The sequence below is a fragment of the Python bivittatus genome, unplaced genomic scaffold (assembly GCF_059951505.1).
Source record: "Python bivittatus isolate LINGU-HERP-01145 unplaced genomic scaffold, Pbiv_v1 ctg000980_np1212, whole genome shotgun sequence".
Lineage (NCBI taxonomy): Eukaryota > Metazoa > Chordata > Lepidosauria > Squamata > Pythonidae > Python > Python bivittatus.
The window spans coordinates 3914660-3932382 of record NW_028277125.1 but is presented as its reverse complement, the minus strand read 5'-3'; the positions used below and the strand labels follow the sequence as shown (position 1 = coordinate 3932382).

General features: G+C 48.0%; 1 protein-coding gene across 2 annotated transcripts; it reads right to left on the bottom strand.

The window, feature by feature from the left end:
• Window positions 1–2487: 2487 nt before the first annotated feature.
• On the bottom strand, window positions 2488–15780 carry COPS7B (COP9 signalosome subunit 7B). 2 transcript variants are annotated; one of them, XM_007441281.4, is made up of 9 exons: window positions 15652–15746; window positions 15385–15501; window positions 14848–15056; window positions 12862–13038; window positions 9744–9819; window positions 8617–8705; window positions 6552–6754; window positions 6325–6430; window positions 2488–3686 (listed from the first exon to the last, which is right to left on the bottom strand). In XM_007441281.4, exons 4-9 carry the CDS (start codon window positions 13021–13023, stop codon window positions 3525–3527), a joined length of 798 nt encoding a protein of 265 aa, XP_007441343.1. In that variant the 5' UTR covers window positions 13024–13038; window positions 14848–15056; window positions 15385–15501; window positions 15652–15746; the 3' UTR covers window positions 2488–3524. The 2 variants fall into 2 exon arrangements, with proteins under 2 accessions (XP_007441343.1, XP_007441344.1); XM_007441282.4 differs by lacking the exon at window positions 15385–15501 and having other exon boundaries at window positions 15652–15780.
• Between the last annotated feature and the right edge of the window lie 1943 nt (window positions 15781–17723).

Sequence of the window (17723 nt, the reverse complement as noted above, 5' to 3'; positions counted from 1 at the left end):
CTTTATGGCTCTTTTCCAGCAGAAGCCAAACAAGCAAGGCTTGGCTGGTGTCAGAGGAGGAGAGCTGGCAACCCCCTTCCCGCCTCCCCGTCCCAGCACAGGGCAGGCAGCCGCTTCGACCGAACAAGCACCGGAGCCCCCAGGCCCCGGCTGGGGCCCCAAAGTAGCCCTCCTTGGAGTCACCATATTGCCTGTATTTCACAACACGCCAAGCTCACCACATTTCACCTTTGCATCTGGGCAAACCCAGTTCAGGGTGTCAGTTTATAATTCCACGTGCGATGCTAACCCAGAATGCTGAACTGAGGAGAGCCACACCCCAGCTAACCACAGCTAAGCCAGTTGTGTCAAGCCTGACGCTGTAGCCCAGGTGAAGACCTCTTCAGACTCCATGGTATGAGACAGCCCAGATTTCAGAGCTGCAGCAGCAGCAGCAGCAACCTGGTTTGTCCTCAGCCCTCTTGCTTGTCTGTGTCCTCTTTTTGGGGGGAAGGGGAGGAGGTGCCACCATTTTTACTACCCTGAGAAAGCTCCAGAGCCCACTGGCGTTCTTGGAACTCAAGGTGAGCCTGGAGGTGAGTGCTCTGTATTCCAGCTGGCCAGTTTCCCCTTTTTATTACTGTGTTTTCAACACGTGAAGAGTGAGATCAGGCAGGGAGCCAGCCGAGCATACCAAGAGAGGTTCTGTGGGCACGCTGGCACCCTGCTGAAGCCCCAAGGGGAGAACTTCCTTCCTCCTGTTGGAGAAGACATTGCCAAGAGACTTGTTTCTTTGCACCTGGAGGCAGGAGGGCTAGGAGAGCTCTCTTCCCCTTGCTAAGTTGGCAGCAGTGGGCTGGAGGGGCCAGTGAGTCACGTTGACGCAAGCCAGCTTCTTGGGTTCAGCCTTCTGCCACACGGGAAAGCTGTCCATGCTCCAGAAACACTTTGAAAGAAGGGCTTCCCTGCTCTTCATGAAAGCAATGGGCCTTTTTTGCCAGGTTTCTGGGCCAGCTGGGAAAAAAGACATTGCTTTGAAAGTTGCGTTAACTTTAATGAGCCAGCTCCTTAAAGCAGCCTCCTCATTCTCTGGAAGCCCGAGAAAAGACCCGCAGCTTTAAAGAACAACCAAAGCACTTTTTCCAAAGCTTTGCAAAGCAGCCACATGAAACAAGAGCCCCCCTGCTTCACTGCTAATGCGAGACCTTTCAGAACAGTAGCATAGTTAATTCCTTTAAACCGGCTTCACCAGTGTTGTCCATGCTGGCTGGGGAATTCTGGGAGTTGAAGTCCACTCATCTTAAAGTGGCCAAGTTTGGACAACACTGGGCTTCACCCACGAGTTTGAGAGCCAAGAGAAGGAACTGTGTACACACGTTTCACCTATGGAAGAACCACTGTTCCAACTAGGCCCTTCAGAAAGTCCCGGGATCCGTAGCCATTTTTTTCCCCTTCCTTGTTAGGGATTCTGAGGGTTGAAATCCCGTATATTCGGAGACCTCCTTTAGGGAAATTCAGTAAATCCTACCAGTGGGAGACACTTCTTCCCTCTTCCTTGAAGTGCCCCCCTCCAGCGTCATCTGGAGCTGCCCAACCAGGAACCAGGATACACATGAAAAGGAGCATGGTGGCTGTTGGAAGAAAGCCTTCCGTAAAGAGCACTTTAAGATGTTTGGGCGGGGGGGGGCATCTGACAGGTTTGGTACTGAATGCAGCTCACAGCGTATGGGAGGGGGTACCTTTCACCACCACACTATCCAACAGCCTGCTTGCTTTCTACATTCAAGGCACATAAACTGCATGCTTTTTTAGCATTTCAGAGGGAAAAAGTCCCTGTATAACGGGGGAGGGGGGCATTTTAAAACACCTGAAGTACTGATATGCCTCCTCCATTATTGAAAGGCTGCCTGGTCAATTGCTAAGAATCGTGCAGATTTAGCAGCTGGTTGCTTAGCTGAGTGGAACATGTCCAGAGTCACTAACTTGGGTGGCAAATGTTGGCAGCGTCGTTAGCTGGAATAGGCCTCCATGCCCAAAAGCCGGCGAACGGTATCTCTAAATGGTAAGAAGGCCGAGCAGCAGGACGAGAAGGCTGTCGCTTTCTTCACATCCTGCCGGTACGGAAGCCAGTTGGCTGAATGGGAAACGCTGAGTAGGTCGACTCATGCCCGTTTGGGGAGGGGACATTGCAGGTTTTAAGGATTTATGTGCACGGCTCTTGCCACCTCCCCCAACTCGGAAAGATTAGACTGCAGTCCCCAGAATTCCAAGCTGGCATGGCCAGCGCTAAGCACTCTGGCAGCCGACACCTGTTGACATCCGCATATCTGAAAGATGGCCAGATTGGGGAAGGCTAGTCTACAGCTTGGGGACATCTTGGACTGCCCGGTGAAGACCAGGAAGAAGAGCGAGCTGTGCCTGTTGGAGTTCCCTTGATTCTGCCCCCAGTGCACAAGTCCAGAAGTGTTTTACTGACAAAACCGACCGACTACCTCACCCTGTGAAGTTCAGGGATGACTTTTTTTTTTAATAGAAAAGAAAACAATCCTTCTGATCAAGTCACCTTCCATGAGTCTGTAACAAATATCAAATAAAAAAAGCTGAAATGTCCAAACCGCCTAAGAAATGTACAAAAGAAGGGTCAAAGACAACCAGAAAGGAGTTCAAGTTCTGAAAGCCCGGGAGAACCTCCAAGAGGACTCCTCCATTGCCCAGATTGGAGGGTTCTGGGTCAGCAAAGGGGGGACCTCTTGGACGGGCCTCCCCACGGCCTCACACACCATCTTCAAGAAGCTGCAGCAGGGAGCAAACTGGTAGCACAGAACATGGGGGGTGGGGGGGAAGGGGGCACACACTCCTTCAGCAGCCCTGCCTTTGGTCATCAACGGGCACAGAAGTGGGGCTGGAAGCAAGAGGAGACTGAAATAGCAGCTTTGCTTCAGCACCACCTTCTCTCCCCTTCCTCTGCTTCAAGCAAGGGACCCAGGCTGTAAAAGGCAGGAGCGCCCGGGCTTCAGAGGAGAGCACGACAGATGGTAAGTAAACATGCCCGGCGCCCGCCAGCGTGAGGTAGAGAGTTGACTTCGAAGATCAAGGCCAAGGGGACAGGAGCAAATAGCAGCGAAGGCAGTAATGTCGCACTCCCTCTGGGATTTGGCCGGTTGGGGCTCCCCTGGAAATCCAACCTCCCAGCCTTCAAGCCACTTTTGCCACATGGGGAAGTACGCTGCTGCCCAGGGATACAGCCACTCTTGGGAACGACCACAAAGGTTGCCACCTCCTTATTCAGCACCTGCCTCTGCACTGGCAAAATACGGGGACCCACAAGTCCTTATGAAAAGCTGGCCGCTTCCCATGGAGGCTGAGGTCTGGAGCCAGCTGGGCCTGGGGCTCCTGGCCTCAAAACTCCACTGGCCCAGAAGCTGATGGAAGGAGGCCCTTGGGTGGGGGGCGAGGGGGCAGGCAGGCAGACAGGAGGTCAGGACCCCTTCCTCCAGAGTCACCGAGAGCCCTGAGCAGCCTCCCTTCTCCTGCAGCTCTGGGCACTAGTGGCGACTGGAGACCAGCCCTTTGACCTTGGACATCTTCTTGGTGGGCTGCCTCTGCTCTGGGTGAGGACACTCCCGTTCGACCAGCTGCTGCTCCATCTCCTGGGCAGAGGAGGAGGAAGAAGCGGTGGCTTTTAAGGTCTTCTTGATGTTCAGGACCTGCAAGGAAAGGAAAAGCAAGGGAAGAGAGGAGAGGAGCGAAAAAGTTTCTCTGGGGAAATGCACTGCAAGGCCCCTCCATCTCTTCGACATGAGCTACGGAGGGATCCATTGCAGCAGCAGAGGACCCCCTCTTGACTTGGTCACTCATGACGGACCTCCTTGCTTTCTGATGGAGGAGAGAAAGACAACAAATGTTGCCTGACTCTGATTCTCTGTCGGTCAGCCCTTTGAGGTAGACCAGATCAGGAAAGAAACACTGCAGGAACTGCAGAAACTCCACCTTCTTGCTATATTAATATTAACAACAGAATCTTTAAAGCCTGACAGATATTTTGTCTCTCCCCTCTTACACTAAAAAGAATGAAGATGGGGCAATCTTGAGTTTTTTCCTCACTCCCTCCAGACTAGCCAAGCTAAGGTGCTCACAAACCAGTTGTCGAATTCCTTCTTCAAGGCCATTTCTGAAATCTTCTGCACTGTATGGGTGGCTTTCAGAGGCAAAAACGGGACTCTCGGGGGAAACCTATCTTCCCAGAACTGAGATCGCACAGCTCAAAGAAACACTGGCAGCATTCAGACAACCAGCTTAACTAGGACAGGGGAAGACCTTCGTTTGCACCATAGGATAAACAGTTAAGTTTGGCTCGTCTATCTGGGGTGCAACTGCAGCCCATTTGGCTAGTTTGTGGTTTAACAGATTGTCTGAATCCATAAAAGAGGTTAATTCAGCAACTGTTAATGCAGGCCGTGAGGATAGCTTTAGACTAGAACCCACCGTGGATCCACCTAACCCAGGATGATCTACACTCTAGGGCCAAGCAGATCAGGGTCCACTGATGACTTTTAAGGGCTGTGCAATAGATTAACTAGGATTTCCCCACCACAAACCTTTACCCTCTGAACTTTGGTTGCTGAAAAAGAAAATTTGAGGGAAAACCAAGCAAGGATTTGCAAAGCTGCCACTGACTGTAATTCCTGGGCTAAAGAACACGTGATTAGTAGCAGCTCGTTCCTTCAGCCGTTAACACTCGTCACCTCCTGAAGCCATCTTCTCCTCCTTGCAGGTTGCTGCACACCAAATTCTAGTTCAAAAGGATGAACACTGAGCATGTTCATCAGGCCTCGCTCACAAAGCCTTTCCAGATCCAAAAACTGGGGCTTCCTCAGCAACTGGAGATGTCTGAGAGTAACTGGGATCTTGTGAGGGGTCAGGAAAGGCTTCATTTCCCCAACGATACTGAGCTTCTTGTGAGCCCATGAATTTGGAAGCAGGGGAGGAAAGACCACGTCCCCTCCAAAAGGGGCTTTTATATCTTAAGGGCAGGCACCGTTATGGGGAGGATGGTCTCAGCCATCCTTGTCTGACGACCCCCCCCCACACCCTTTCTTGGCTTTTCAGCAAACTTCACACCCATCATGGCCATAATGGGGTAGGCTGTAACCCTGCCTCAATGCCCACCCAGACAACTAACTACCACAGACCACGGTCACGTTCTGGGATGTTGGAGGATGCCTAGAAGATGGCCAGGGATGTGACTGTGAAGAAGCACCCTTGAAAGATGCAAGCGGATTCTTTGCAAACACCTTGGCCAGCAAACCTGCCCCAAGCTTAAGGATCCACAGATGGTGTGACAAAGTTTGCAGAAAACGGACTTCTGATGTTTGCAAATTGGAACTGCTGCCACCAGGCTTGGAACAAGCGGGGAACAAGCCAACGAAATAACGGAGACTCCCAGGGAAAAGCAGCAGCACAAGAGCCAGGAGAGGAACAGAGGGATGTTGATCTAGCCAGCAGCTTTTGACGTTTTGCAGAGAGACAGATCAAGAATTCCCAAAAGTACACCCCCCACTGATATTTGGCCAGAACGCTGCCTTCCGAGACACAGGAGTCAACCGAGCGGCTTGAACCTATGCATAATCCTCCCTCAGACCTTCTGTCCATATGCCAAGGGGTATCCTTCTTTCAGAAAGTTTAACATTAAATGTGCATCAGGGAAAACTGAGGGCCAGCTACACCTTACCTGAAAACAAACACGTACAGACAGACCTGGGTGGTGCTTTAGTAACCGTTTTCCAGAAAAACCCCTATTTATGGGGAAAAAGCGAAAGGCAAATTGTTTTTCATTGACCCTTTCCCCATCGTGAACTATCCTGCTCCTGCAATCAGGAGTAAGGGAAGAAAACTGCCCGTGAAGTTATATTTTGTTATAAATATCTTCAGGATATGATTGTCAGGGAAGCAGTATAGAAGCTTATTAAATACAGTCTAAAGAAACAGCCCCAGAAAGGTCAGGGTAACAGCTGGGCTAGGAATGCATCCCTCAGGGGGCAGAGGAAATAAAAGAGAGCATTAAGAAAGAGGGGAGAGGGATAAATTGGGCGGCGGGTCAGCGTGTTTCCACCCAATCCACACATCCTGACAGCTTATGCTGCCTTCTGTGGGCCAGCAGGCCATGGGAACGACGCTGAGCCGAATTTTCAACCTTCAGCCAAAGTACGGATACCTCAGAGGCTTCTGGAACAGGACATCAAGGAACCAAGCACAGCGGGCGAGGGGCAGCCCCAAAGCGTTTGCGCGGCAAGGCTCAGAAATGGGGGTTAATGTTTGTTTTCCCACGTAGCACAAACCACCTACCTCTGTCTCCACCTGTTGCTGAGTTCGGTTATGGTTCTCTTTGTGCTGGTTGGCTCTAAGTACCTGTTGCTCAATTCCTAACAGGACAGCTTCACACCCATCACACCTGCCAACACAACAGTTGCACAGTCACGGACAGGGAGAAGGGAGGAGCTGGAAACTGGGGAGGGGGGGGGCCAAACCATGGGGCCAGATGGAGGGGGGAGGGAGGGAGGGACACAACTTACCACTCACTGAGTGTTTTAATGATGTTGCTGATGTCCTTCCTTTGGATGTCCCGGCCGATGCAGAAATCCACTTCTAGCACTTGGTTCCGCTGATCCAGCTTGCCTTGAATGATGTCAGTGTAAACAGCTTCAATGATCAGATCTTCCAGCTCCCGGAGATTCCGCACGTCCAGGTCTTTCAGCAGCACTGAATAAGGAATGCGCTGGGGGGGGGAGGAAAGGCCAGCATGGAAGCCATCGCCCAGGTGAGGCACAGACCAAGCGGCTCCTCTGGGCCAGAGTACTGGTTTGCATGTTTGGGCATTCAGAGCCGGCAGGACCAGCGCTTTTACGTGCCATTAACTGCTGGACTGTCAGCTTCCATTTTTAACCAGGAGCACACATGAAACATAATGGTTAGTAAGGACCAGGACTAGGGAGATTAATCTTTAGACCACTGTTACACCCCCACCCCCACTACAAACCTGACAAGATAACCTTCTGCCACTCCTAACCTACCCGGATAGGGCCGTTGTAAGGAAAAAATGGAGGCAGGGTAAATTAGCTTGGCTTTTCAAATGATGGCTCAGCATCTTTAGCCACAAGACAGCTACGAGATGGGCGCATGGGAATTGGAAATTCCAGAACAGGCCCACTGGTGCTGGGAGACCAGCCATGGTTCCTGGTTCTCCCACTTTCAGAAGGGAATCTGCAAGCAGCAGCCACTCAAGGAAAGAGTTATAAGTGCCTCTGCTCCAGCTCAGGGCTTGGAGGGGCAAAGGTAGCCCTTGATCATTAGCGGGAGGGTCCAGTGTCGCTCAAGAGGCAAGAGATGGAAATTGCATTGTTGCTTTTGAAAAGTTTGAATATGCCTTTGAGCAGCGTGTAAAAATCTCCACCCTCCCTATCAAGCTTGGAAGGGGGTTTCCCCAAGGGGAGGCGATACTTAAGATGAAGCTGTAAGTTTAAAACATTGGGGGGAGATGGAACTAAAAGCTTCTCTATATGGGAATGGAGTCAACAGTGTCAAGAGAGACAAGGCAAAGTTGAACTGGTGAAGTGCAAGGAGGATGCGTCTCCTTTGGCTGTTTGTACGGTGCTTATATTAAGTCAAATGTAAGCCTCTTGGAAATGGACAAAGATTGGGCTGAAGTAGAGAAGTAGAATGATGTGCTTGGCTGAACCTCATGCTACCCTCGTATAACTTTAACCCATAACTTCTGTGCTATGATCCACACAAATCTGACAAGAGGGCTGGCTGGCTGGCTTCCGTTATAGCAGGGGTTCCTAATCTTTTTGGGCCATGGACACCTTCCCAAGAAATTGCATTTAAATACATAAAATAAAGGTTGCATTACAAAGGAAACGAATTATGCTCAAACACAGCTCTCAAAATATTAAAAAATAATTCAAATAATTGTAGATAGTGAGATTTATTAAAGCTAACAAACATTTTTGGAGTCTAGCGGCCTGCATTCAATGGAACAAAAAGCTACATTTTAGTTAGTAGTTAATGGAAATAAAGTTGGCATTTCTTCCCTGTCCAAGTTCATGGACTCCCTGAAATCTATCCACAAAGAAACCCTGGTTTACAGGAATCTAATGCCGCCTCAAGTCCTCCAACTGTACTGAAACTGTAACTCCATTGCTTGGGTGGGGTAAACCTTTTGATCAGAATATATCTGGAGGGGATCAAGCAAGGGAACCCTGGTCTAAAGCAATAGAGCCGCTTCCCCCACTGAGGAAGAGAGAAGCTGGCCAGGCACATCTTTCCGACAGCTACCTAGGAATCCAAAACTAGAAGGAAGGAAACAAACTAGCAAGGTGCCTAACGCGCCCAAGCCCATGCCAAAGAGAAGTGCAATACTTCAGGTACCCAAGTTTCAATTTGCCCACATTTGTCGACTTTCCCTATTGCAAGAAGTCTGCCTTGAAGGGCCTCCAATCCTTAACAGGAGTGTCCTCTAAAACCTTTAGTTTTTAGTGGAACAGGGCAGAGCCATCAAGATTTTCTCTGCGTGCATATCTGCCACTAGATCTGCCTGCAGAAAACAACTGGGTTTTGTTGAGTGTATTTATACTTTACCTTCATTCTGGAAGCTAAGCTGACAATTGTCAAATGCTTCAACTTGTTCTTCTGGGCCCCCGTCAAAGCTGGCAGATTATTCTGGTTCGCTGTCCAAGAGATCATATTCAACAACACCCCAGATTATGGATTAAACTGAATGCATTTCGGGCCAAAGAGTTCTTCCATTTCCCTGAACACCCTGGCAAATGTCAATGTACTGGGACTGTTAACCCAGGGACCCTTTTGGAAGAGAGGGGAACAGGTTGTCACATCACTGGGGATCCTTAGTTATCAACAGGAGAAGGGAGGACAAAGTGAGAGGACTTGAAGGCTCCTTAAGTTGCAAGGACAGGTGGTCCTCACTTAACGACAGTAATTGGGACTGGAATTTCCATCGCTAAGTGACACGGTTTAAGGTGCAACATCACAGGACCATGCCACTTAGAGACAGAAATCCTGGTACTCCCAGTTGCCATTGTTAAGCGAATCACCCTGGTTGTTAAGCAAGGACTTCACCTGGTCACCATCTGTGACCTCCTGCTGGCTTCCCCACTGACTTTGCTTGTAGGAAGTCAGCAAAGAAGGTCACAAATGGTGATCATGTGACTGCGGGATGCTGTGACGTTGTAATCACGATCCGGACGCCAAACTTACGAGTTGTAAGTGCCACTCATTCAGCACAGTTGTAAATCTGAATGGTCGCTGAACAAGTGGTTATTAAATGAAGACCACTTGTACGTAGAAACCTTCACCAGATAAATGCCTTGCTTCCAGCATGAACCTGGGATTCTATGCTGTTCTAAACACCAGCATTTACAGCACTGAAGATCAAAGGTTGCAGATGAGCAACAATCAAAGGTTGTAAATTATAGATCCACAAAAGGCACCAAGAACCCAGCTCTTACCCAGAAAGCCCACAAGGTGGGGGTGCTGTTCCCCTTTCCTCCATTGCACTCAAGTGAAGCCATTTTGGATCACAGATTATGTCTACCAGCATGAAACCGACAGGCATACTGTGATCTTCCTTTAAGGAATTATAACAGGATATTTTGAGAAAGAAAATGGCCGGGAAGGCTTAGAAAGGTAATATTGCTACCACCTACTTCAGGTCAAAGCCAGTTTCTGCAGTTCCAGCAGACTCTTACCAACATAATCCGGGTAGGTTCCATAGGCAAATAGATTCAGCAGCTGAAAGTAAGCAGCGTTGGGCCCTTCAGCGATCTGGCGATGCAGAAAGGCAAAAAGAGACCCCATGTTACTAACCCATGGCCAACAGAACAGACTCTTCCAGGGTTAGGTGTCGAAGGACATGACAGCACACGGGCCTGAATCAAGAGAGGGCACAGAGGCCACTATTTCAGTGCCAGAGGTCACCACGTTCAGTGCTAGACTTCTATACAGGGAGCAGCACCACAGGGCACTGGCTTAGAGGCCGCTCTCTGGTGCAGGGAGCGCACTAGTTTGCAAGCTGGGGAGCCAACCCTGGAATTTAGGGTCAGAGCCTAACCCTAGCTCTGATGCAGCCCTGCTGAGGTCCCCCCATCCCCAACTGCAAAGACTCCCCCAAACTAGTTAGGATGCCTCTGTTACTGATTGTCTTTGCCTGGGGAAACAGATACAAAACACTGGGCAACCAGCTGGTTTCTACAGATTGAAGAGCAGACATTTCCTTGCCTGTTTAATTGCTGTTTTCCCAGTTTAAAAAGTATGTAAGATCCTGAATGCTCCGTTAATACTATGCAGCTGCCTGCATGACACACTTAACTAGGTCAGGTAAGACCTAGCAAATGAATTCCCATGACATGCTAGATTTGTTTACTATGACACTTCATCAGGGTTTCTTTGTGATTGTGTTGTGCAAATCAAATACATTATGGCTTTTGTGAATCCAGAAAATGGGTTTACTCAATACCCTGAATAAGTGTGCTGTGTGAACACAGCTAGACATTTGTACAAAACACATTTTGCATTCATTACCTCAAACTGTAATTTTTACAATAATGTTGAAAGAACATCTAGCTTTATTACTGTGGATATTGCAGAGGCCCACAAAATTGTGGCGAAGGCAAAATCTGAAGGAAAGATTTCTGGATTCTTATCTTAGTTTTTTTTTAGCTCAGATTCCCATTCTGCCCTGCGGTCCCCAAATACACACATATCTTGGAAACAGATTGCATCTGCCTCTGAGTAACTCATTTTGCATTGATGGTATAAACTAGTATTCCTCAATCCTAGCAACTCTAAGATGTGTGGACTTCAACTCCCAGAATTCCCCAGCCAGCCAAGCTGGCTGGGGAATTCTGGGAGTTGAAGTCCACACATCTTAGAGTTGCCCAGGTTGAGAAACACTGATATAAACTGTTTCCAGCAAGGACATTCGTTATTTATCAGAAGGACCACCTTTACTTTGGTGGTGTGCAATTTTTTCTGACATGAAGGTCATCCTTGGCTTTTGAATGGCTTGTCAGCTCCAAAAAGTGGAGGGTGGGCCTGTGTCCAACATTGAATTTCTGTTCATTTACATGTAACTAAAATCAATCAAATGAACATGCATACTATCCAGTCATGTATTTAATACTTTCCCCTTTATGTCACATTAAAGTAGCAGCTTTTGGTGATCTCTGGCGGCTAAGCTTAAGGCTTTCACAGAGCTGCCTGCAATGTAAAGCCTCAGGTCGTCCGCCTCTTCCTAAGTGCTAGCCACATTCATTCTTTTCCCAGATATAACCCAGCCTCTAAAAGAATAAGAGAATAAAATTGTGCCAGCTCAGCAAACAAGGGGCTATGAAAAGGCGAAGGAAAGATGCTACCTCTCACCTTCTCTGTCTTCCCAGGAATTTGGTCTATGACCTCAAACTGACTGCCAGAGCAGAAACTGGTGTCATAGCTGTGGCCATGTATCAAGCCCAACTCAGGAAGTTTCATTCCTTATAGACGGCATCATGTGGGACCACTGCACACTACTTCACAGTTGCCCCAGGGCACCAAAGGTACCGCAAGGGGCCTAAGATTGCAAAGGTTGGCAAATCAGCTCTCGCAGATCAGAATTATCCTACCCTTCAGCACCACAAATAAGCCAAATGCTACAACAGGACAGCACCATGAAGTTGACTGATAATAGCAGGCTTGCCATAAATGTTGGTTACCACACCTCTAAAACTCACAATGGAGTACAGAGATGGAAATCTACTTTAACTGCTGAGAAGTTAGCTTCAGGTTTTTCTGGCATTAGCCTAACTGCAGATTTCAAGCTCCAGGAGTCTTCCTACCTGCACTGTACAAGTTTAGTAACAAAACCATCAACCTGCAAATACACACAGCAGCTCTGCATCCCAAACTGATGTCAATATAAGCAGCCATCAGGACAGCATCTCTGGTAGCCTTCCAAGGCAGGCTGTTCCACTGCTGAACAGCTTGGTTCACCAGAAAGGTATTTCTAATATGTAGAAATCTCCTTTCTTCTAATCTGAATCAGGTTCCAGTTCTCCTGCGTACTGAGCATGAAATAAATGTACTGCATTATGTCTGTGATAACCCATCACTGTGATAAATGGACACCATTTCATCTCTTAATTTCTCTTCCTCAAGGCCTTTCATAATTATCTCTGGGGGCCTAACATGCGCTCCCCCTGATTCAGAGACACAGGAAATGGGGGTTGCACAGGGCCCTTTAAAGCTTTGCTCTTTTGTGTGCTCTGTTATGATATTACCATGATTTTATTGTGCATGCTGGCAACCCTCCTCAGCAGTACACCCAAGCTGGGATAGACCTAATTCAGCAAGTCTCAGCTGAACACCCTTCTGGAATGCAACCCTCATCCTACTCAACCACCACCTCCAGTAAAAAGTCAGCAAAGGCTCCTTCATGCCAAACCCAAGTCCTGGTGTCTTCATGGAAACAGGTAGTTTTTTAAGCTACATTTGCTGCTTTTTTAGATTTCCCACTCTACTTTATGACCCTGGGATTTGCTGGTGGTCTCCCATCCAAGGACTATCCAAACACAGTTCTGTTTCTTTGCTATGTCTAGCAACAAAGCAATCTACTGTGTAAAAACAGAGAGCAAACCCCACTCCCTTCTAGCACTGATGATGTTGCCTAGTCAGGTAATGAAACATCGGCAAGAAACCAACCAAGTTCAGAGAACACCAAGGACTCCACAGTTCAACCCTGAGCTATTAATATTCTCTTCTATTGGAACCTTACCTTAACATTTTGCCCCCAGGGTGCCAACAAGTTAAGAAGGGAACAAATCCAATACTCACCTCTTGCACATTAGTTAATTCCAGTAGTTCTCCAAATACGTAAACCCCAGGAGCCTCCAGCACTTGGTTGATAAGGGCAATCAGAGCTGAACCACTGGTGCCTTTGGCTAACAAAATAAACTGCTCCAGGAGATTACAGGCTGGTTTCTGCTCCCCTGCCATTTTCAATTCTTTACACTGTAAAATAGAAAGTGTCATAGTTGTTGCTCAATGTTTGGTTCAAAAGGAATATTATGACAGCAGCCATATGATGAATGAAAACTTCAGTTTTTTTCAGGTCCAAAAATATGTAATTCTACAGAAGCAGTGTTATGTCAAAAGCAGCTCAACCCTAAAGGGAAAAAATTCAGTGTATACTTATGGAAGGCTGGGAAAAGGAAGGTTGAGAACATTTAAGAATTTTTCTCTGCTTTTCCTGTCTCAAAAACAGAGTTTTCAAAACTACTTACAAAAATATAAAAAGCATAAAGACAATAGTCAGTACCATACCACACTAAAGGAGCAAAAGCAACATGGAAAATGATTAGCTGTCAAGAATTAAAATTAAACAATTCCAGAATCAAATCTACTTTTTAAGAAATGCCTTCACTTGCTGGCAGAACAGATTGATAGTCTAATTCTAACATCTCATCAGTTCTTACTTGTTCCTGCAAATGATGGTTTCTCCTTTAACATTAATGTGAATATTTTAATGAGAAAGAGAGGCCAAAGTGTCCTAGTTAGGAAGCCAGTGGATTCTGCAACATGGATTCAAAGGCGGTGGCCAGAAGTCTAGCAGTAGAGGTTGAAGCATCATCTGGACCTGCCTGAAGCCTTGAAGATTTAAATCACTGGGAGTCCTTGTGGAGTTGGCAGTATATAAATATCATCAGAATAAGCATAAAAACATCTGGCCATAGTAGTGCGCGCACGCGCGCGCACACACACGCCTGAGGGACCGCCTTACTCCCATCATTTCTACCCATCCCATTAAATTGGGCAGGAGAGGTATGCTCCAGGTCCCATATATTAGGGATTGTCATCTAGCAGGACCCAGGGAGCACTCCTTTTCTGTAGCTGCGCCTGCCCTCTGGAACACCATATTGCCTGAGGTTCAACTGGCCCCAACTCTGCTCACTTTTCAGAAAGCCTTGAAGACCTGGCTGTTTTCCCAGGTATTGGGGTCAGGAGAGTAATTAAGCCCACACTATTAGCGAATGGGGTATTTGGGAGCCATGCTGGGTTAGTCAGCTGGGAACAGGGTTTTTAATTTTTTTTAAATATATATTGTGCTTATATTGTATTTTAATTCCTGTTAGCTGCCCAGAGTTGCGTTGGTGAGATGGACAGCTAGTATATTATAAATCAATATAAATAAATAATATGCTTGCATATATGATTCCATTTATCTCCTAGGAGCTCCACAATCCTTAGAAATTAAAATAAAATCTCCTTCAAGTTAATTCCTGGTGGCTTTGTGGAGATAAACCATGTAATAACAATAAGGAATCAGTTTGCTATTGTTTTTCCAATTTCCCAGTTGAACCAGAATCCTGGGATTTGCTGGTGGTATCCTATCCAAGACATAGCTAGGCCTAACCCTATTTCCAATCAGTCCATGTCATTTCTGTCAACATAAATCTGATGTCCAGGTCCACTGGACACAGTAAAGTATATACCAACACAGCAAGACAAAATCTCAGTGCAATCGTCAGGCTGCACTGAGAGGGTTTCCCCAAAAAGGAACAGTCCTCATGATCTCACATGAGGTTCTAAGAGATGATGGGCCTTCTCCAAAGCTTAGGAATGGCTATTAATAAGAAATTCTCCTAAGCCCCAATTAGACAAATCTCTGATACTTGGGGGGTTCCCTTCTGGGCTGAAGCTTCAGGTCCAAGATGGAGTTCTTCGCATGCTAAATGCTTCAGGCTGTTATTTCAAAGCACACTCACGAGCAAATAACTCTGAATCATACAGCTGATGTTCATAAATAAGCAACATACATACCCGGCAGGGGTTTATAGAAAAAGTGAGAAGGGTCTCCACAAGATACTGCAGATTCAGAGTCCTTTGTCCAAGTACCCCAGAGGCAGTGAACAGAAACAGCAGGAAATTTTGCCCCACGCCCCAGTGCGCTCAGAAATACAGGTCAGAAGAAGGAAACGGATGGAGCAAACAGCCGGCTGCATTTAAGACTCAGTCGCTGCACATCTTCCCTGGAAGAGAAGAGAAGAGAAGAGAAGAGAAGAGAAGAGAAGAGAAGAGAAGAGAAGAGAAGAGAAGAGAAGAGAAGAGAAGAGAAGAGAAGAGAAGAGAAGAGCTCCAGATATGGCTGCAAAACCTCCACGAGGCCACCAAGGGGCAGCCACAGCCCGGCAGGATCTTCTGATTTTGGCGCCATCTAGCGGTGGCCTGGAGCATTGCAGCCTAGGACCGGCATTCCGAGGAGAGGGCGAGGAAGCGGGAAAAACGGCCAGAGGGGCACCCGCTACCAAGCCCATCATCCCCAGCCACCCCACCGCCTTCCTCCTTGAGGCCATTCACCTGGTCTGAATTTCTGCCCTTCTTAGGGTCGTCACCCCCAAACCGCTTGGGCTTCAAACCCCATCATCCCCATCCGGCTGGCAGCGAGGAGGACCACAGAGGAAGCCACGGGGGCTCCTGAGAGAGAGGAGCCTCCCTCAGCGGAGCGACGGCGGCGAAGGCGGATGCCTCCCTGCCCGCCCGCCTCTCTGGCGGCGCGAACGAGGGACTCTCCCTCCCCCGAAGTCGCGCCCTTCTCCGCCCCGGGCGTGGGGCCGCGGCCCTTACCGGACAGCTGCCGCTCTCCCCCGGCTGCTTCTCCGTCCGGCCGCACCGCGCCTCAGGCCGCCATGACAGCCGCGGGGCCCAAACGGCGCCGCTCGCAGGGGTGTCCAGCGGTCCGTGGGTCCCCCGGCCCGGCCGGAAACTGCTCCTCCGATACAAGCGTTCCGCGCAAAGGCTTCCCGCGCGCTTGGAAGCTGGCTGAGCAGCTGGAAGGCGGCAGCGGGAAGGGCTCCAAAACTGGGTGGGCGAGGATGGGGGGAGTCAGGCCGCCTTCTGAGAGTCAGCGCTGGCCTCCCATGATACGCTTCACTTGGATCCTAAGCTAACCCATTTATTTGTGGGTTTTTTTTAATAGTTTGTATAGCCGCCCATCTCACAATAGAGACTCTGGATGGTGTGCAATGATTAAAACCCAACCATTACAATATCTAGGTTCGCACAATCCCCTGCACCCCATGAACTGCTGGAAGGGCTACTTTGCTCAAGCTATTCCCCGAAACAAGCACACAAACCAAACCAGGTTTAGCATGTTGATTGGATGGAGCTGCTAACATGTATTGGGTGTGCGAAGACCCTCTTGCAACAAGATGGGTTGCAACAATGTGCAGCAAAACAGTGGTTAATGCTGGGCTTTTTCCCAAATGTAAGCATGCATGTGCATCGGTGCTGGCCAAGAAAGAACAAAAGGAAGCCCTTCACAACAGCACAGTCCTAACCATCCGCTTGCACAATTTAAGGACTGTCAGAATGGTCTATGCCAGTGTTTGTCAACCTCAACAAGTTTAAGATGCATAGACTTCAAGTCCCAGAATTCCCCAGCCAACATGCTGGCTGGGGAATTCTAGGAGTTGAAGTCTACACGTGCTTGCAGGGGAATTCCCGGAGCTGAAGTTCACGCATGCTGGCTGGGGAGTCCTGGGAGTTGAAGTCCATGCATCTTAAACTTGCTGAGGTTGAGAAACACTGGTTTATACAGTCTACCTTCCCTTAAGCTCTCAGAGGTGTCATGAGATTATATATAATATTATGACATAATATATCTGTCATGACCCCTTCTACCCCCTTGAAACTCGTATCATGGTGTTTCCTGAGAGTCAATACAGCCCTCCCAATCCTTCAGTACCCTTCATGTGTTGGGTGCCAATTATCAAAATCTTAGTCAACAAATCTGCAGACCCCTCAGATTTGGAACTGGGAAAATCTACTGAACGCAGCGGCTCTTATTTCTCCCAGATACAATCCTATCTTTGTTGACTTGGCAGGAGGGTCACTAGGATTTACTTCTGAGCAAGCTTGGCCCCAAATGAAGAATGAGCCAAGCCTCAGCTATCCGTTCTAAGTGAATTTTGGAAACATCGTACTGCCAGGCTTCACACAACATGCTAAGCCATTATATGATCTGGGTGAACCATTTATGGCCTATATGATAAACCGTGTTTAAATCAGGCTTCAGATGCCATGGGAATCCAGGTTAGTTGGGTTTCATTTGCCATAACTGCATTTTTTAACCTCTGATTATATACAGAATCACAGAATTATAAAACAGGGAAGGGACCACAAGCATCATCTTCAATGATAGTCCAACCTTCTTCAGTGTTCAGAAAAACCAATTAAAACATTCATGAGAGGTGGCTGGCCAGCCTCTTCTTCAAAACCTCCAGAGGTGGAAAGCCCATAACCTCCACAGGCTGACTAGTCCAACATTGGACAGATATTACCATCAGGACGTGTTTCCTTAGACTTAAAACAAAATATAGGTACAGTACCTGCAACTTATGCCCATTATTTCCGGTCCTAGTTTCTGTGGCCTGAAGTAGACAGAGGGAATGGCCTTGAGGGACAGAAGGAAGAGCTGCTACTAAAACAACAGTCAGATAAAAGAAACCTGAGTCCAGAGCAGAACTGTATCCTGAGAAAGCATCTGAGACAAGCCCCTCACTAGTTCTCATGAAGATATAGAGAGGGAGGGGAAAGTGCATTCAGACTTGCCAGATTCGGTTGCTATATCTTTATAATAAAGGTCATATTGGCTGGCATGACTTGGTTTCCTAGTCTGGCCTACCTTACAGGGTTGA